The sequence below is a fragment of the Tenrec ecaudatus genome (assembly GCF_050624435.1).
Source record: "Tenrec ecaudatus isolate mTenEca1 chromosome 6 unlocalized genomic scaffold, mTenEca1.hap1 SUPER_6_unloc_2, whole genome shotgun sequence".
In the NCBI taxonomy this organism is placed as follows: domain Eukaryota; kingdom Metazoa; phylum Chordata; class Mammalia; order Afrosoricida; family Tenrecidae; genus Tenrec; species Tenrec ecaudatus.
In genome coordinates, this window is record NW_027457606.1 from 146,084 (window position 1) to 167,662 (window position 21,579).

At 43.0% G+C, this 21,579-nt stretch overlaps 1 protein-coding gene across 6 annotated transcripts in view; it reads left to right on the plus strand.

Moving 5' to 3' along the window:
* Nucleotides 1–233: 233 nt before the first annotated feature.
* The window catches only part of LOC142435896 (thyrotropin-releasing hormone-degrading ectoenzyme-like), a 477,641-nt gene continuing 456,295 nt past the window's right edge, over nucleotides 234–21,579 (plus strand). For all 6 annotated transcript variants that reach the window (XR_012781657.1, XR_012781658.1, XR_012781656.1 and 3 more), the window contains exon 1: nucleotides 234–1,154. Coding sequence is in view for 1 of the 6 variants with exons in the window: in XM_075539944.1 (XP_075396059.1) it covers nucleotides 253–1,154 (902 nt within the window). In the remaining 5 variants the exon portion in view is untranslated. The remainder of the gene's footprint in view (nucleotides 1,155–21,579) is intronic.

A 21,579-nucleotide genomic window follows, 5' to 3' on the forward strand; every position in this document is an offset into this window, starting at 1 on the left:
GCGCGTCCGCGAGCCCGCCCCGGGCGGCCCGGCCCGGGGGGGGAGGCGGGGCTCCCGGGGGCAGTCGGGGCGGCCCGCGCCCCGGGCCGGCGCCCGTCCTGCGAGAGCGCGGGCCGGAGGCTCCCGGCTGCCAGGCGGCGTCGCGCCGCGGGCCCGCGTGCGCTGCCGGATGCCCGCGCCGGAGGGGGCTCGGGGCGCCCGCCCGCGGGGGGTGCTGGGGAGGGCGGGGGAGGAGGCGGAGGAGGCGGCGTGATGGCCCTGGACGGCGAGCGGGGGGAGCAGGAGGAGGAGAAGGAAAAGAAGAAGAAGAAAAAGAAGAGGAGGAAGAAGAAGAGGGCAGAGGAGGGGGCCGCGGAGAACCGCTCACCTTCGCAGGCCACCATGGGGGAGGCCGCCGCCGCCGCGCCCCGGCCGGGCGGCAGGGGGCCCTCGGACCCGTGGGCGGACTCGGTGGGCGTGCGACCCCGCACCACGGAGCGCCACATCACGGTGCACAAACGGCTCGTGCTGGCCTTCGCCGTGTCCCTCGTGGCGCTGCTCGCCGTCACCATGCTCGCCGTGCTGCTCAGCTTGCGGTTCGACGAGTGCGGCGCGCCCGGCGCCGACGGCGGCCCCGCGGGCTCCCCCGCGCGTGACCGCAACGCCAGCCTCCCGGGAGCCGCCCCGCGCAACCACCCCGCGGGCGAGGGCTCGGCGCCGTCCGAAGCGGCCGGCCAGGCGACGCCGGCGACCCCGTCCGCCCGGCCACCATCGGAGGAGGAGCGCGAGCCGCGGCGCCCCTGGACCCAGTTGCGCTTGTCGGGCCACCTCAAGCCGCTGCACTACAATCTGATGCTCACCGCCTTCATGGAGAACTTCACCTTCGCTGGCGAGGTGAACGTGGAGATAGCGTGCCGGAACGCCACCCGCTACGTCGTGCTGCACGCCTCCCGGGTGGCCGTCGAGAAGGTGCAGGTGGCCGAGGACCGCGTGGCTGGGGCCGTGCCCGTGGCCGGCTTTTTCCTCTACCCACAGACCCAGGTCTTGGTGGTGGTGCTGAACCGGACCTTGGACGCCCAGAGGAATTACAACCTGAAGATCATCTACAATGCCCTCATTGAAAACGAGCTCCTGGGCTTCTTCCGCAGCTCCTATGTGCTCCACGGGGAGAGAAGGTAGGGAGGGGCGGGGCCCCGCGGCGCGGGACCCTCAGGACCCTCTGGGCTGCCTGCCACCCACCCCCCAGACTCGGTCCCATTCCCTCTGGGAAGCAAGGGGTGGCGGCGTAAAGTCACCAGCCCAAACCCTCTACTCCCCAAAGCCCAAAGCCCGTCCCCAAAGCCCGTCTGCTCCGCAAACTCACTCACTCACTCAGTGCCAAACAGGGAATTCCGCCCCCCTTGCATAGTTGGGACCTTCTCCTGGGGTAAGCTTGCTGGGCCTTAGAATAGATTCCCACTCCCAGTGCTGCTGCTTTTCTAAGGGGTATGTGTAATTTGAGCGATGCCAGATTGACAGTAAAAGGCTAACAAGTTATCCTCTAAAGAAAATGACTGAGCGCTTAAGGCCAACATAGCAGAGCCTCTCCGTTAAGGTATTGGCAAATTCCTCTTACCAGGTCCACCCTGTCTGACTCTTCGTCCCCTGGCAAACGCTTGGCAGAAGATGGGCTTTGGCTGCGTAAAGTTTTCTAAAAGTAGAACGTCAAGTTCACAGCCCTGCCTAGTACAGCTCAAGGCCGGAGAGGCTGGAGGGGTGGTTGGCATGGTACACGCTGCCAAGAGTGCCCCGCCGCCGGGAGCTGCAGTTTGAGGATCAAGGCATGGTCATTCCAGTGGCTTTTCCTAGAGTTATTGCCCCTGGAGATGTCTCTAGTGGTGAAGGGGGAGAAAACACGGCTAGTTAGTCTTCAAAGCCGAGTGCCTTTGATGCCTTTTAGATTGGTCAGTATTCTACTTATTAGTGCCTTAAAAAACTTTCCTTCACTTGTTTAGAGTTTGTGCTTAAGAATCCAACAGAACAGGTGCGAATTGCACCAGTTCCTCCAAAACTTTATGGTTTGGTGAAGTTGTTTAATTTAGCTAAGCCAATATTTCTGAACCTGATGACCTCTATCTAAGTTCTATCAACCCCACAGCAGCCCTGTAGGATAGGAGCTGATATCCCGAGTTTGACAGATGGGAAAAGGGGAGCATCGGGAAGTCAGGTATCTTGACTGTGATTACATGATGAACCGACAAAGCAGGGATTTGAGTTCAGGCAGCAAGGCTTGGTAGAGCCCATATATATCCCCTGACTTGGGAATAATAACAATAATAAATCCATAATGATACCATACTCTCACAGTATTGCATCAGGTGCCCATGACTCATTCACTTCCAGAGACTCAAGTCTGACTCACAGAGACCCTGCAGGACAGAGTAGACGGAGTAGAACTGCTCCTGTGAGTTCATGAGTTCATGAGACTGTAACTGTGTACCAGAGTAGAAAGCCCTGTCTGTCTGTCTCCTCAGAGCACTGATTCGAACCGTTGACCTAGTGTTTAGCAGACCAATGAGTGAGTACCATGCCACCAGGGCTCCTAGGTGCCTATGAGTAAATGTGTTAAACAACACTCGACCACGTGCGGGGAATATAATCTACCATAAATAAGTGTCTGGTAGTACGAGGTTCTTAGGTATATTTTAATGAAAGAATAAGATTCTTGCTCTTCCCCTGACTCATTGCGTTTAAAGCAAATGATTACTTAAATGACTAGAACAGGTGAGAGTTAAAAAATAACAAAGTAGTAGAAACATAACAAACTTAAAAATGCAAACAACTTGATTAAAGGTGTGCTGGAAATGACTGATGGGAGATCCCCAGTGATTCTCACAACGGCAAAAACGAAGGCTCAGCAGTCCAGCGCACTTGGGATCCCCAGGCTTGTCAGTGAAGAGCTGAGTTTGAACTCTGGTTTTCTGATCCCTAGACCTGAGCTTATGGTGCCTGGAAACTCTCAAGAGAAACTGCTAGTCTCTCAGAGACGGGAACTTCACCAAAGTTCTGTTTTATGAGGTCACGTTATATAAATAAAATACCGAAATGCCTCAATAGTTGCATGATAGTTAAGGTCTCCCATAAATTAGTCACTTGATAAATCGTAGCATTAGGTATGGATAATTTAAACCCCTTTCCATCATTTTCCCATATATTATAAAGAATATAGATTAACCATTAAAAACCCCACTATCATCAAATATGGGGAAAGGCATAGAAGGTATATCTTCATATGCTGAGAAAAAAGCTTATTATATCAAAATATCAATACTGTAAATTGCACATCACTACTGATAAATCTTGCTGCGGTAAAATAAATACCTCCAACTAATGCTGGTTTTTGAGCCATGCCAAAATATATTTGGTGGAACTGAGTTTGTTTTGGTCAGTGCTTTCAAATTAACAGGACTCCTAAAAAGACCAGATGTTTCTGCTTGACCCATAACTGATTTCTTATACCCCTGGTACATATTTGCATTTCAATGCACTCCTTCAGTTCTCCCTACAGATGTAAAGGGCTCAGTTGAAAGTTTAACCTAGTGCCCATGCAGCTAAACTCTCCTCTTGCCCCCCCCCCCCCCCCCCCCCGGAACTACAGGATTCTGTGTTCCTAAGAGTTCTGTTCCTTTTTCTTTAAGGCCATGTTAATTTGATCATGTATTGGATGTTTATGCTAGAGTTGATAAGACAATGAAAATGTAGTAAATTATTATAAAAAAATCATACCAGCGTTCCAGATATTAACTCTTGTTGTTGTTGTTGCTGTTACTATGGCTACTTAGACTAATAGCAGGAACTCAGTCAAAGTTGGACTTTTGTTAGTAATAATTTTATCACCTAAATGCAGTGTAAATAACATTTAAAAACCCCATTCTCCAAAAGGACACAGGGGCAAGCTCTGGGAAACCTGGTTTAAAATAAATATGGTTGCAAAGGAAATTAATGCCATTATCAAAGTATAGTGGCCTAGTCTATGTGACCGTAGTTACTGTTCTAAGTGCAGTGGATACTGGCCATACCTACTCCCAGCCCACTGCCATCGAGTAGGTTTTGGCTCGCAGTGACCCTATGGGACAGAACAGAACCGCCCGAGAGGTTTCCAAAGCTGAACTCTTCACAGAAGCAGACTGCCACGTCTTTTATTTCCACGGGGCAGTTGGTGGGTTCGAACCACTGACGTCTCGCTTTGCAGCAGAGCAGTTTAAGCAGTGGACCATCAGGGATTTTATTTTGGATATAGAGGAACATGTTCTTCTTTTGCATCTATAATCATTTTATAGAAATCTTTAGATGCTTTTTGATGTTCTTATGGCCATTTCAAGGCTATACAGGTTAGATCATTTCGTGAAAGGAAATCCAAGACACCTCGTTTTCTCTCTGTCTTCAAAATTTGGTGTTTGATTTGATTTGAGTCACTTAGCACGTGGGGCAGGTACCGGAGGTGCTTTCTTCGGGCATGCTCCCTTGCAGCGGTGGTTCTCACCTTCCGACAGTTCCTCATCTGGTGGTGACCCCCCAACCATAACAATATTTTCGTTGCTACTTCATAATCATAGTTTGCTACCGTTATGAATTGGGCGACCCCTGTGAAAGGTTCCTTTGACCCCCACAGGTTGAGAACCACTGCTATAAAGTATCTTAAAATTGTTCTCAGTCCCACTCATCTGTACTTGTTGCTAAAGGTTTAAAATCAGACACACTAATTATTTAGATGTGACTTTTTATGAGTTAAGAATCTAAGTAATTAGTAAACATTTGAAAATTTGACTTCATAATTTTTATGTAGAAAAATAAAATAGCACACTATCAGAGAGTATCAAAGGTCAATTGGAAAAAACTTTTAGTTTGTATAATCTAAAAATGCCAAGATCAGTAAAACGGAAAACAAAATTGCCATAGGGAGTTCTTATTTAATACTGTGGAAATCTGATTTCAAAACCAGTCTCGCTTCTTCTGTCACCCTTTGAAAATTCAATCTGTTTTCTTTCTCCTGCCTTTCTTTTTTTATTACTGGAAACAGATAGGAATGACATTTATCAACCCTTACCAGCTGGAAGGAGTGAAAGTTTAGCTTCAGAATCTTGAGTGGGGGATAGTCATGTGAAATCCAGGTGGCCATTACAGAGCCGAAGATGAAACTCCTTCCTTTGGGATGAGAGCGATGAAGTTGAGTAGTGTCTTTGTAAACCCCAGCTGAATGACAGCAGCGCCTCAAGGTGGCACGTTTGAGACATCAGCCATATCCTCAGTACCTGCTTATTAAGCTACCTACTCCCTCCCTCCCCCCCCCCACCAGGCACTGCCCTGAGTAATCGGAAAGATAAAAAGCAGTCCAAGGTCCCACTGGTACAGAGATCGGACATGCAGCCTTCAGATAGACTTCAAGCCTGCAGACACGATTTGTTTACCTAACCCCCAAACAGCTTAATGTTATTTTTCTGATTAGCTGTAAAAGTTTAGAAATTGAGGGATTACATAGAAAAGTATTTATTTCTGGCCTTTTGGAAAATTGGAAAATCTTGTACCACTGGGCTTACATTCTAGCTTGGCAGTATTTGTCTTCATTTATTACTTCAACAGTTATTTATTGAATGTCCTCTGTGAGAGTCAGGCAGTTTCATAGGCTCTAGGGTCTAGAAATAAAGTGAACAAAATCACATTGTCAGGAAGCTTTTATACTTCTTAAGTTTGTGATTGACCCATTTACAAGTGACATTTGCTTCCATGTGTAACTTAATCTAGACCACTTCTGCATCTTTGTACCTAGTCTACTTCACCTTTTTCAATCAAGTGGCTATTTGGATTTTCAACCCTTGCTTGGGCCATAATTCACCAGGGAGGCCAATAATAAGGACCAGGAAAAAGAGGAATATGAATAAGAAAATCAACAAGTTCACTAATTGTGAATTAATGACAGTAGCATTCACTAACTGTCAAGTGTAACCTGTAGAGAATAAGTTTCTTGTACATAATGAGTCCAAGAGAGTTTAGAAGAGGGAGAAATTTCTGTGAGTTAGAGTCTAGAGATCTACTTTATAAAAGAAACATGATTTGGTATTCACTTAAATAATATTATAAAGAAAAGTCATAGAAATGGGGAGGTCTGTGGGAGAAAGTATAGTATTCTTGTTATAAATAGATCTGAGAATTTAGATTTCGTTTCTCTGTGTAACATGGGTTAATTACTTAACCTCTCTTTAATTCACATTTTTAAAACTAGAAATACAAATTCTTCATTTACATTGTTTTCCTGGTTACTATTGTGATAAAACAAACCATCCCAAAGCTTAGTGGCAGATAGAAACCACTTTGCTATACTGAAGCTCTCCTTTAATGGATCAGGAATTTTGGACAGGAAAGAGGCAGGCTAGCCTGCACTCTATGATGAGAGGTGACTCCGTGTAGGTTCTTTTGTTGTGTCTGTGGGATTGGTGCTGGCACGCTCGTGGAACTCACCTGCTGCTCATTGTGGGTACTCTCTTTGGAACGCAGTGTGGCCTGGCCTTCTAACTCACGTGGTGATCTCCGAATGGCTGGTTTTCTTACACGGTACTTCAGGGCTCTGTAGGGGAGTTCTTACATGGTACTTCAGGCCTGTGTTCTTACATGGTACTTCAGGGCTCCGAAGGGGGGTGTTCTGAAAGAACTAGGTGGAGACTGTGGCCTTTACCGGCATCCTTACGGGTTGCTCAGTATCACATACATAATATCTCCTAATTATAAGTGGGTCATTAAGGATGGCCCTGATTCATTAGAAGAGAAAGTGTACCTCACCTCTTGATAGGAAAAGGGTCAACAGCTTATGGAAGTGTTTTAAATGTATATTATTTGCTCTCTGGTCCTAAAGAATTTTATCCACCCCTGTACGAATTTCCGCTGACCCTTCAGAGAGAGCGAACCACCAATAGGCCTCCTCCTATTACAACTCAAGCTCAAGCTTGAGGTCCAGGATCTTACCCTGCCCAGCTGCCACTCGGGGTTTGTCTCTTATGTGTACTTCCTCTACTCTGAAGACCATCAAGTCAGAAGACAAGTTGTTTCCCCCTGCACATCCAGTGTGCAGTAATAAAACAGGCATACGGTGATTACAGCAGCCATTTTCATGAAAATACGGAGAAAATAGGAGGATACAGACGTCACTGGCCGATGGCAGTTCTCCAATTCAGTTGAGCCCCTGCCGCCAATTCCTTTATTATGGCTCTTTTCGACTCCTTGAGAGTTGTTCTCCCTGATACGTGACCTTCCTTGCTGGGGCCTTTATATTTCATTCTAAATCTTCCTTTCTCTACATTTAAAAGGCAGTTTGCTCAATTCATTGACATCGGCTTTATTCTTCAGTTGTATAACCAGTCTCACTATTTTTTTCATAATCACTCCACCACTATTTATATAAACTTACTGCTCCTTAAGTTTCTTGCCTGATCTTTCTGGATGCTGTTGTTGATTCGATCCAAATGCCTGAGAGCAGTGCTCAAGGCACACATTGCTAATTAAGCTGAACTTGTAACAAGGGGTAATAGAGAGCTCATGGTCTCCTCTGTTGAGGAGAGTTTCTTGAATTAATTAATAAGCCTCATGTGATTGATTGCAATTTAATTTACATTTGGACCATAATTTCCCCTTTAGATGTTTTCTTCTTTTATTAAAATTCCACTGTGTTGTATGTTGGAATGAATCAAACTGTTACTTATCCGCAAAAGATGAGCTGTGAGCAGGACGTATAAATGTCAGCAGGAGAGACTGCCACATTTCTATTAATCCAAACTGTGGCATTTTGAAAGATAGAGCATAGGTTTATGATTGACTTACACATCATGAAAGAATATGAGTATATAATTCAGGTACTAAAACTTTGATCATTGTAAAACATTCAGTTGATTCTCCAAAAAAGTTGTTTACCATTTGATGATTTGTCAGTAAACTCAGGAAAACTTATGCAGACAACAACCAGTAGATTGTGGTTGGTGTTGAATAACCTTCTCAGTTTGTTTCAGTGCAGGGTTGGGAAGCAAGGCTTCTGTTTTATTGTTTCGCTTCTATTGCTGGGAATTCAAGCAGTTGTAATTCTTTTAAAAATGGTGGGTTTTTTATGTATCAACTGGTATCCACTCGATTAGACAAAATTACATGCACAAATCTCTTTGAGATGAGCCTTTCTTTACCTTCGGGGTCTGTAGAACAAGACCCTTATAATTCTTACCTATCCTATTATTTAAAAGACAAGGCTTGGAAGAGGCTTAATCGAAAGACTCCAACAGCCTGTTGTCACGTTGAAAAGGCCCGTTAGGGTCTTAATAAAGTCATACTCTAGCATTATCTTTAGATCAAGCTTTTCTTTTTTATTTGTTTGTTTGGGAATTAAATTCAATGCAGTATCTATTACAAAAGAGTCTTGCTTTTGAAGAGGAAAATGTGAATTTGCCAACTTAAAAAAAATTATTAAGTACTTTCATTGGGGCTCTTACAGCTCTTATCACAATCCATCCATCCATCCATTGTGTCAAGCACATTTGTACATATGTTGCCATCATCATTTTCAAAGCATTTTCTTTCTACTTGAGCCTTTGATATCAGCTCCTCATTTTTTTCCCGCCCTCCCTCCCTCATGAACCCTTGATAAATTATAGTTTATTATTTTCATATATTACATAGTCCTCTGTCTCCCTTCACCCACTTTTCTGTTGGTTGTCCTCCTGGGATGGGATTGTATGTTGATTCTTGTGATCAATTCCCTTTTCTCCCCTACACACCCCGTATTCAACTGGTATCTCTAGTCTCATTATTGGTTCTGAGGGGTTTACCTGCCCTGGATTCCCTGTGTTATGGGCTCTTATCTGTAGCAGTGTATATGTTCTGGTCTAGTCAGATTTGTAAGGTAGAATTGAAGTCATGATAGTGGAGGGGAGGAAGCATTAAAGGCTCACAAGGAAGAGATGAGCCCGCCAGGGTGCAGTACAGCACCGATGAAACCTACAACTTTCTTCTAGTTCTTTAATGCTTCTCTCCCCGCTCACCCAACTAGATCATGTTTTCTAACCCTTTGATTTGAATATTTTTTTTCGGAGGCTGCTTTTACTTTAAGGATCTTAAGCCCTCTGTAGTCTGGGAAGGAAACACAATTTTAATTTAAAACCTAGAAAGTCCTGCTCGTTTATGGTTTAGCTACATTTTACTTGAAAACTGTAGAGATTGTTCTTAACGTGTGTGTGTGTGTGTGTGTGTGTGTTTCATGGCTAGTGAGTGATAAGCCAGGTCCAGACAGGCTCTCTGCTATCGAGGTGATGAAGACCCATAGCAGCTGCGGACAGGGTGGAACTGGCCCCGTGAGCTTCTGAGACCGTAACGCTTCAGAAGAGCAGAAAGCTCCACGTGTCTCCTGCAGAGTGCTTAGTGGTTTTGACTGCTCACTTTGTGATTAGCACCCCAGTGGGTCACCGCTACACTACCAGAGCTGCTGACGATCAGCCAGGTAGCACTGTCAGTACTCTTTCTGGAAGCTCCTTGGCTAGAAAAGAAGAGTGGAATGGGTTTCTTCTCCTTTCGCATACTGCAGACAACTGTAGAGCTAAACTTTCTGTGACCACACAAAAAGTTTGTCTTTTATTATGTTTCTACCCACATTTATCGTATTAGCCTCGAAGCCCTCATCAACAGTTTCCACTCATAGTCTTCTTATGTCTGAAGCTACGGCCATGTTTTAATTAAAAGCCCTTGTTACAGCAATGCTCCATGGATACAAATTTGCTTTGGCTGATTCTGCTGTAGAGCAAACCACTTGACAATATAATATACTTTTTATGGCACACACAGGTTCTTTGTGTGAGGGACTCAGATCGTTTTTGGAACGGAGCAATTTATCTCTGCTACATGATGTCTGGGGCCTTAGCTGGGAAGTGTCAGTGTTGGGATATCAAGATAATCTATAGCTGGAGGGCCCGAGCTGTCCAGCGGCCCCATCATCCACTGTCTAATGGGTGATGCCATTAGGACTTCACCTGGGGCTGGCAGCCGAGGGGTTTACATGTGGCCTCTCTCCGTCACTTGAGCGTCTTTGAAGCATGGGGATCACATGGTATTCACATGGTAGTTGGTCTTCTTAGCTATTGATTTCATTTTCCAAAGACACAAGTATAAAGAGATTTACATCATTTGTTCCTTGCATTATAAAATAGTTATGGAGAATTGCATTTGTCACTATATTTTTCTCTCTTGTTAGGAAGGTATTACCATTTCTAATGCAGCCATGTGTCAGTATTACTTTATTAATTTCAAGCTTAGGGTGACTCATGATCAATGGATGAGGCATAAACTCCATCTCTCAGTGAGAATAGAGTCAAAGAAGTTGTATAAATTTTCTCAAACTACCAAAAGTTTTTCTAAATATTAGAAGAGATTACATAAATAAAGGGAGTCCTGGTGGCTCAGTGTTTAAGTCTTGGTTGCTAACTAACCCATCAACTCCTTCTGTCAATATTTACAGCCTTTGAAACCTATGGAGTAATGCTACAGGGTCGCTGTGAGTCTGAATCGACTTGACAAAAATGAATTTATTTCAGTTTTATGGATATGAAATCAGAAGCACAGCATTTGGCACATAATACACTGATGATTATAAATCAATCTGTTCAGAAATTCTTTAATGAATTTGTGATATATACATTTAAGAGTTTAGATGTAAACTAGATTATAGAGGATCTTGATACCAGACCACTCGAGTATTTGTTTTATTCACTGAATAATTTAAAGCTACATAGAAAGCTAATACAAACTCATTGCTTTGAGTTGATTCCAACTGAGAGCAACCTTGTAAGACAGACTGTCTTAGGATTTCCAATGCTGTCATTTTTTTAAGTGTAAGAGAGAGCTTTATATCAAGACGTAATTATATTTCCAGCTAACATCCCAGCCTAGTACAGATCAAGTCCATAAATCTGATTCTACACCATAAGTCGAATACTAGTCCATAAATACCCCTTCAGAGTCGTGCAGCCACATGCAGTGAGGCAGAATGGAGGAAGATCACGGGCCGGTGGGGGTGGGTGCAGTCTTGTAGGTCAATAGTGGTAGACACATTCTGGGCTCTGGCTGCCATCAGCATGACTTGAAGTGGCTTGTCAACAGGAAGATGAAACGGAGAGTGTGTATGGCCTGCCTTCAAGGAGAAAGAGACAGGAAGAGGCTGGCCTCACAGAGCCATTTATCTCGGTCCTCCATTCAAGCTGTGACCTCATTAATACACTAAACTCCAGGTTCCTACAAGAACCATGTGGACACAAGAAAACCTAACTATCACAGTCCTCAACTTGGCACATATATACCATTCTTTAGTCAAATATAATTTTTTTAAAAAGGACAATAGTAAAATCATATTTGTGCTTAAAAGGAAAAAACTAAAATTCAGAAAATTCAAAATATTCCAGGCTTTTTAAACATAATATTCTATACACTCATAGAAACAAAACTATTCTATGCGTAATAATTGCAGTATGTGAATATCTACATCATAATCCTATCAAAATATTCTTTTCAAAAAAAGTTTCCTATCAAAATATTCTTATGAACATATTCCCATACCCATGGAAGTTTGTAAGCCAGCCATGTCATTACTTTGTCCTCCCTTTTTGGGTATCCAATTTCTATACTTCCCTCTTAGATCAACCCAGTGCTCTCAGGAGACCAGTGTGTTCTTTGGTGTGAAAACTCTGCGTTCCAGTTGGGAGCTAGTGAGTCTGCATCCACGAGCGAAGTCAAACCAGGACAGGCTGTTGCTGTAAGTGTCCTGGGCATTGACTGCCACACCTTTCTCCCGTGGAGCAGGTGGTGGCTTCCAATGGCAACCTGTTGGCCAGCAGCTAAGCACTTAACTGCCGTGCCACTGGGGTACCTTCAAAGCTGCATGTGTTTATTTATACTCTTGATAATCTGGTGCAGCTTTTATGGCACGAGGAGAGTTCACATAGGTAAGACTAAGTATTATCACTACTAAAGTCATTATAACTTAAAATGCATAGAACAAAGTGGATATGGAAGGGATTTTAAAGGAGGAATTGATAGGATTTGGATAGGGAAATAAAAAGTTGAGAAAGCAAAGATTGGCTTTAAAATTTAAAGTAATTACCAACACCAAATTTGCTGCCAGTGAGTCAGTTCTGACTATAGAAACCTTCTGTGGAGTTTCATAGGTTTTATAAATCTTTACAGGAACATACAGCCTCACCTTTGTCCTTCTGAGCAGCTGGTGGGTTTGAATTGCTGACTTTGAGGTTAGGAGCGTAATGCTTACCCAACAGCACACCAGGCCTCCTGTTTAAAGCAAAACCACTTTTTTTTTTTCCTATCAGCATTTGTTGTGCATTTTGAACCAACTATTCACAGGCAATGTGGGTTTTCATTCTTCCTGGCCAATCCATTGGGCACATAAAGCACACTACCCAAATAACCCATTTGTTGCATTGTAACTTATTATACAGAATTTTATTAGTCACATTTTTTATTAGTAGCTAACAAAACTCCATCAAAGCTAAAGAAAAAGAGAATTTATTTTAGAAAGTGATTGAAGTCCACATCAAGGATGAACTTAGTGCTCGGGGCGCTGTGGGAACTTATGATTCCTATTTCAGCATGTGTTAGTTTCCTAGGCCATTGCAGCAAGTGGTCATTAAACTGAGTGGCCTAAAATAATAGGAATTTGCTTTCTCACCGTTCTGGAGACTAGAAGTTTGAAATTACACTTTCCCCAGGTTATACCCCTTCAAAGACTCTAGGGAAAGTCTGTGTTTTTTTGGGGGGGCAGGGGGGGGGCTCTTCTAGTTTTTTTCCCTTCCAATAGTCCTTGTCCTTCCACCGATTCATAAAGATACATTACTCCAGTCTGCCTTCAAGTTCTGGGTGTGTGTCTCTGTTTCTCTTCGCTTCTCCTTTTTCAAGGACACCATTCATTTAGAATGGATTATGACCCACTTCGTTGTGATCTGAATAATTGCAAGGAGCCCTGGTGGCTTAGTGGCTACACATTGGGTTGTCAACCACATGGTCAGCAGTTCGAGCCACCAGCTGTTGCTTGAGAGCACGACGTGCCTTCCTGCTGCGGTCAAGAGGTAAAGTATTGAAACTGCAAAGGGGGCAGCTCTACCCTGCCCCATTGGGCACCATCAGTCAGAATTGATTGGATGGCGGTGGATTTTTAACTAATTACATCTGCAAAGACCCTGTTTCTAAGTAAGGTCACATTCACAGATACTGAGGAAAAGACTTGATGATCGCTTTCTGGGGAAATACTTTAGCTCACAGAATAGGCCCTTCTAAATGCTGTTTCTGGTTCATTTTCTCTCTCTTACGGTGGCATTCTTCCTCTGTTCCTCGATGCAGACAGTGAACTATGACTGCCCATATTTTCAGGCTTTACATATTGCTGTGCATACTCCAAGAGAGGAAGTGACCTTTATAAAGTCCCCAATTAATAACAAGAGTATTGATTGCCTGTGTTTGAACTACTGATCATCCATGGTTGCTAGGTCTGGAAAGTACACACGTGAAGGGAGATTTTCAGAACATGATATCTTTTCCTGCATCCTTGCAAACGGGAGTGGGTGTTTCAAGAAATACATTTCTAAAGAAGGACTTCAGGAAGAAAACGCAAGTCCTAAAGCTTGCATTTTACATATTTTCACTTTGGATTGACTACAACAGAAACCATAAACCAAATATGCAGTGGTAGTGTGTATACAATACACCCCCTGGAAAGTGTACACTTGCACATTCACACACGAATGTAAGGCACATTTCTTTTTTATGTTTATATATATACATATATATATGCACACATTTTAATCATTTTATTGGGGGCTCGTACAACTCTTCACAATCCATGCATCCATCCATTGTGTCAAGCACATTTTTATATTTGTTGCCATCATCATTCTCAAAACATTTGCTGTCTGCTTGAGCCCTTGGTATCAGCTCATTATTTGTTTCCCTCCCTCTCCACTCCCTCCTACCTCACGAACCCTTGATAATTTGTAAATTATTATTATTTTGTCTTATCTTACACTGTCCGACGTCTCCCTTTATCCACGTTTCTGTTGTCCATCCCCCAGGGAGGAGGTTGCGTGTGATATGTTTATATTTTTAAATGATCTGTAAGGCACATTCTGATGGCCAGTTTTAGTGAAGAAATAATGTGTACATTTTTAAAAATTGAGTTATTCTGTGTTATTTCCCATTGGAAGCAGAACTTAGGTCTTATTTTAATAAGAGAAATAGGTTAGTATATGGTTAGACTTATTTTTCAGTTGTCATAGAAAAAAAATCTATGTTTGATAACAAAAGTCTCTCTGTCATTAGCCTTTCTGTTTTGATTATATTGCACATGTAACAATGACCGCAGAGAGAAAAAGAAAGCAAACAGTAAGAAATGTGTTAGCTTGCAGCCTGTCTTGGAATGTAAGCAGAGACTTCCTGACAAACCCAGAAAGAGTTAGTCATCTTCCGAGATCCTCTTAAAGTACGTGGAGCATGCATTTTTCCACAGATGTACAGCTGTCCATCGGCTGTTTGGCTGGCCTCTTTGGAGCGCCAAAGTCTGCACACTTTGAGGCAGGCTCCTTTGTTTACCCAGGTTTGTAGGTTCGGTTGTTCGTAGTGTATAAAAAATGGTAGGTACTTAGGGAGAGTCCACTTGGTGTTTGAATGGGGGAGTTCCTTTCAGAGAGGTCCCAATTTCAGGAGCTTCTAACTGTTTGGGGTAGTTAATATGTAGGACAGATACTTTCATTATTATTGCCTCTAAGGAATTTTCCAGGAAGATGTAGGTGAAATGAGATTCCAGAGAGAATACTGAGGAGACTGTCAAATGGAAAAATGGAACCAGCAAAGTCTAGACACTGAAGACGTCACTATCAAGAAGCATAAATCATCTTTGTTTTCTTTTTAGGAAAGGACTCTGTGTGGTCCTGTGGGGTGGGTCACTACCTTGCTGCCAACTATAAGGCTGGTAGTTCAAACCCACCAGCTGCTCTGCAGGAGAAACACGAGGGTACTGCTATCTAAAGATTTCCAGTCTCAGAAACTACGCAGGGTTGCTGTCTGTCAGAGCTCACCAGATGGCAATACGTTTGGGTTTGGTTCTTTTTGAGCATCGTCTCTAAGAATTGTTGACAGGCTGGTCATGCCAAATAGGCACTGAGCTGGCAGGCAGAGATCTGTGAGGTGGGTGCCTGCCTTGGGTCATCATCAGTAACTTGCCTCGGATGTGCGGGAGATGTGCCGAGTCAGGGTTAGCGCTCCAAGTGAGATCAGCATTGCTATCAACAGGTGAGATGACAAGGCCAGGGTTACTGGGTCCAGGAATTAGAGAATATAAAAAGAACACACATACTATGAAAACCTCAGTATATTTCACGGATGTGGTGAGAAAAGGACAGGTTCTGTGATGGATAGAATGTCTAATGGAGAAATGGTTCCAGCTATTGCTGACTCTGTCTTCCAGCCACCATTTCGCTGTCTGTCTGTCATTCTGTGGTGGCTTGTGTATGGCTGTGATGTGGAAGCTGTGCCACTGACATCTCAGATACCAGCAGGGTAACTCGGCGTGAACAAGTTTCAGGAGAGCATCCAGACTGAGAATGGACTCTGAAGGACTAGTCTGTCGTCCACTTCAGAGCGATTAGCCTCTGGAAAGAGTATGGATAGCAGAAAACATTGTCAGTTACTAAAAACCCAAGTAACAGAAGCAAATCAAAAGCAAAAGATTATGCTGGAAGATAAGCCCCTCACATTGGAAGTAAAACTATTACTTGTGAAGAACTGCCTTCTCAGAGTAGAGGGGACCATCAGGCCTGGATGAAGTAAAGCCTGCAGGCCCTTCGTTTTCTGATGGGGCATTTCACTCAAAACAGGAAGAAGGTGTTGCGAATGTAAATGAGTACTTGGAACGTGGTTTGTACAAAGAATGCATCTAGGAAAATTGGAAGTCATTAAAAGTGAAAAGCACAAAAGATTGATATTCTAGGCACTGTTCAGCTGAAATAGTCTGATATTGGCTGTTTTGAATCAGAAAATTACGTATTTTATTTCCCACCAGCAAAATCGAAAGGAAAGGAAGGCATTGCTTTCATCATCCAAAGGAACATCAAGATATAGCGTGCAGTGCAGTGCTGTCTGTGATAGGACTCTATCGATCCACATTCACACAAATCCCACCAATACCACTATTTTTCAAATTTATGCACCAACCTCAAAAGGTAGTGATGAATAAATTAAAGAATGCAATCCAGATGCAATGGCAATTAATGGTAATTAGAATGGAAAAGTTGGAAAGAGAGGAAGGATTAGTAGTTGGAAAATATAGTCTTGGTGATAGAACTAAACTGGAGATCGCATGATAGAATTTTGCAAGACTTGTTAATAGAAAATAACTTCTTTTCAACACACAAAAGGTTGAAGACATGTAGACTTCTCTAGATGAAATACACAGAAATCAAGTTGACTACATCTGTGGATAGATGTGGAAAGAGACAATGGCAAAGTTGATTGACTATCAGCAGCTAAACCAGGCCAGAGGCTGATTGTGGAACAGACCATCAATTGCTCATATTTAAGTTTAGGTTGAAGCAGAAGAAAATTGAAAGAAGTCCCCCCAAGTCAAAGTATGACCTTGAGTATATTGCAGCTGAATTTTGAGAATATCCCAACAGATTTGACGCTGTGCCCCCTTAATTGCAGAAGACCAGATGAGCAGTGGAATGGCATCAAGAAAAATCTATAAAGAAACAAAACGTCATTAAAAATCTAAGAAGGAAAAAAAAATCAAAGTGGATGTCTGGAGAGACATACAAATTTGCTCTATCTGTAGAGTAACTAAAGCAAATGGAAGAAATGAAGAAGTATAATAACTAAATAGAATTTTTCAGGAGACAACTTGAGAAGAAAATATAAAATATGAAATCCGAAAAGAAAGACACCCTCAGCATATCTTAGACTGAAATAACTAAAGAAAAATTCAAGCCTCAACTTGTCATATTGAAAGATTCCATTGACAAAATACAGAACGTTACAGGAAGCATCAAAAGAAGATGGAAATAATATGCAGAATCCTTTACCAAAAATAACTCGTCAATAGTGAATCATGTCAAGAGGTGGTATATAAGCAAGAACCAGTGGTACTGAAGGAAGAAGTTTAAGCTACACAGAAAGCACTGAAAGACTTCAGGAATTGATGGAGTACCAATTGGAATGTTTCAACAAGCTGATGAAGAACAGGAAGCACTTAGTCCTTTATGCTGAGAATTTTGGAAGACAGCTTCTTGGCAAACTAACTGGAATCAATCCATCTTTCTACCCATTCTTAAGAACTGAGACCCAACAGAATGTGAAAATTATACAGCAATAAAATTGATATCACCTACATGTGAAATTTTGTTGAAGATCATTCAACAGTGTTGCAGCAGGACATTGACAGAGAGTTCCAGAAATTCCAGGAATTCCATAAGTTCTGTCTGGAATTCTGTCAGGAATTCTGGAAATTCTGTCAAGAGGATTTAGCGCCAGGGTTATCATTGCTGATGTCAATGGATCTTGCCTGAAATCAGAAAACACCACAAAGATGTTTACTTGTGTTTTGTTGACTGTGCAAAAGTGTTTGGCTGTGTGGATCATAGCACATGGGACCACGAACAGGGGCACACTGCATGCTTTGACATCAAGAAAGTTGTGCCCCAAGGTTGTATCCTCCCATCGTACCTTTTCAGTCTGCATGCCAAGGAGAAGAACGGAGACGCTGAGGAAGAATGCGGTATCACCATTGGAGGAAGGCTTGTTAGCGACTTGTGACTTGCAGATGACACACACCTTGCTGGCTGAAAGGGAGGGGAACCTGAAGCACTTGCTGATGAAGATCATGGATTGTCCCCTTCAGTCTGGATCACAACTCGATGTAAAGACAACCGAAACCCTCCCACTGGAGCAATAGGCAACATCCTGATAAGTAGAGGAAAGATCGAATTGTCAAGGATTTCATGTTGGTCGACTCCGCAATCGATGTTTATGGAAGCAGCCAGCAGAAATGCATTGTGGTCAGTAACTCTGCTGCACGAGACCTCTTTAAATTGGTGAAAAGCAAAGATGTTACTCTGGTGACGAAGGTGCTCCAGAACCAAGCATTGGGATTTTTAATCGACTTCTATGCATGTGAAAATTGGACATTGAAAAAGGAAAACTGAAGAAGAATCTGTGCATTTGAATTGTGGTGTTGTCAAGGAATATTTAAAATACCATGAGCTTCCAAAGGAACAGATAGATTTGTTTTGGAAGAATTATAGCCAGAATGCCCCTTAGAGGCAAGGACGGAGAGAAGTCCCATACTTTGGACGTGCTGTCAGGAGAGCTCAGTTCTTGGAAAGGTGCCCCATGCTTGTTTGAGTGGAGGGGCAGGTGGACGGACACAGTGGCTGCAACAGTAGGTGTAGACACACGAGCAACTGTGAGGTCGGCACAGGACTGGGCAGTGTTGTTTTGTTGTACGCACGGTCACGATGGATCAAGACTGATTGGAACATCAGTGTAAACAGTAACGTGACTTCAAAAGTATCCCTTATCCTTGAAGGGGTAGGAAAATGTATTCATGCATAGCATAGTTAAAATGATTTAGATAATGGGAGAGCTGTATTTATAAGACATTTTCAGATAGCAGTCACGGGTCACCTAATGCTTAACAACTCATCTTTCTGAGAGAAATACCCAGCACACTCTTGTGCCTATTTGCAAGTTTTATTAACCCAGAAATAGAGAGAGAGGAGATGCAGATTTTCAACCTTGGGGATTCACAAGACATACAGAGCCAGTTGTCTAGAGGACAAGATTTCTAGTACAACATATTAGTGTTGTAGAAATAATTAGTCCTAATGTCAAGAACGATAAAGAGGGAAGCCAACCTTCAGTGGGAGCCTATAGGGACATAAGTGAAAAATGGATTGGGTGGGATTGAAGAATATAAGTCAACATGAGACTAAACTGTAGTTTCATGAAATAGAGAGATGAAGTGGATAAGGTAGGAAGATTGTTATAGAGAGTTTTCTAGGTAAGGTAAGCAGATTTCTAAGTAAGCTGGAGGGATTTTAAGTTCTACTGCAAATTGGGTGAATTGGGGCAATGAAGATAAGAGTTCTGGAGTGTACATGGAGAGGTCAGATTAGAACAGACAGTATTATTGAGAAGGGATTGATAAGAAATCTGTAAGCTAGACTTCAGCTCCTTGAAGAAATGCACGGCCAGGGGGCTGGCGCAGAAAGGATTTGTGAATGCCGTGAACTCCATCCAATAAGAGAGAAGGTTTTCCATGAAGTAGAAGAGGAATAGCATAAAGCAGCAATTGAGGGAGCTGGGAATGTGCCCACCCCTGTCTGTCTCTGAGGGTAGGTGAACAAGCTGTTTTCAGTGGGCACAGAAAGGAAGAGGAGTCAGAGGATGAGAACTGTCGGAATGGTAGACTAGAGGGACATATTTGCAGAACAGGGGAGGAGTAAGCAGGCAACATTTCGTTAATGGAGGCGCTGACACAAGCATCAAGCCCCAAGGTTTCCATCGGGATATCGGTGTAATGGAGTGTGCCTCCGCAAATCGCCATCCCCTGGTGGCGGGCCTCGGCTGATGGTGGCTTCAGTGATGAACGATAATGGGTTTTGTTATATAATCCACAATTTATCAACAGCCTTAAGGCTTAGAAGCATATATATTGAGGAGCAGAATAGAAACTAAGGGAAAGAGCTTGAATTGAAAATCAAACGTACAAAACAGAAGAGTTCAATTAGTGTAGAGCATTCATGTTTGTGGTGTGTTTAGATATGATAACGCGATAACGCGTGTGCTAGATTGTATAGCGCACAACCAGGTTATTCTCCTTCCTTGTACAAACTGGGAAATGATCCTTGGGGTCTTCCAGCAGGATTTCAGGTGTTTACAGAGGGGACCATCAGTTCCCTTGTCTTCTAGTGTAGTCTCGGCATATCTAGACTAAAGAATAGTTTGTGTCCTCCCTCTCACTCACTGCCATCCAGTTGAGTCCAACTCCTAGCGACTCTTTGGGACAGAGTCAGATAGCTCCTGTGGGTTTCTGAGACTGTAAATCTTCATGGGAGTAGAAAGCTGCATTATTCTCCTCGCTTGAATCCTGATCAGTTTTAAAAAAGAGTCTTGGTTGCCCACTGTTAGGTACTCGGCTACATACTAACATGGTCAGCAATTTGAACCCACCAATTACTCTGGGGTGGAAAATGTGCCCCTCTGCTTCTTTTTTTGTATTTTATTTTATTTTATTAAAAAACATTTTATTAGGGGCTCATACAACTCTTCTCACAATCCATACATATACATACATCAATTGTATAAAACACATCTGTACATTCTTTGCCCTAATCATTTTCTTTTTTAATTTTTTTTAAATTTTAACAATTTATTAGGGGCTCATACAATTCTTATCACAGTTCATGCATATACATACATCAATTTTATAAAGCACATCTGTACAGTCCCTGCCCTAATCATTTTTTTCTCCTCTTTTCTCTTTTTACATTTTATTAGGGACCCATACAACTCTTATCACCATCCATACATATACATACATCAATTGTATAAAGCACATCCATACATTCCCTGCCCCAATCATTCTCAAAGCATTTGCTCTCCACTTAAGCCCCTTGCATCAGGTCCTCTTTTTTTTTTTCCCCTCCCTCCCCTTTCCCCCCTCCCTCATGTGCCCTTGGTAATTTATACCTCGTTATTTTGTCATATCTTGCCCTATCCGGGCAGCGCGACTGTGTCTTGTTGGGTACATGCTGGCTAGATCAGGAAATAATGATTTAATGGCAATCGCGTGCTCATCTAAATGTGAGGGGTACCAAAGCTGGAACGGCGCTGGGCAGAGGGCAGCTCGTGTAGTCTGCATTGTTCTTGCTAGGAGAGCATGGAGCAACTCGCTCTGAGCGAGTTTACCCAGTGGTGTCCCCTGGGAAGGCTCTCTTTGGTTACAGGGAATTTTTTCTTAAAAGCAATTTAGCTCAAACCTCGGATTTTTTTTTTTTTGTGACGGTTGATTTAAGAGAACAGTGTACGGCTGTGAAATTTTGTTTCCTGCTTGGGAAAAATGACACAGAAGCTGTTCTGATGTTGAGCACAGCTCATAAGGACAGTGTTATGGGAAATACTCAAGTGTATGAGTTGTTTTCTCATTTCAAAAAAAAGATGAAATGTCAGTTGATGACAAACCTCATTCTGGATGTCTGTCAACTTCCTGAATGGATGAAAATGTTGACTGCTAGTGCATTGGGAGTTCATTTCACCAGATCAGACTGTTAATCAAGCTTTCTATTTAGAGGTCTGAAAAGATTGCATAGCAGGGTGCAACAGAAAAGGCCTGATTTGTGGCAGAAGGGGACCGGTTTTGCCACCATGCCAATGCTCCTACTTACAGAGCTATCTCAATGTGCCAGTTTTGGGCAACAAAACAGCATGTCTGTCTTGTCTCGTGCCCCTTATTCACCGGGCCTCACTCTGTGCAACTCCTTTTTC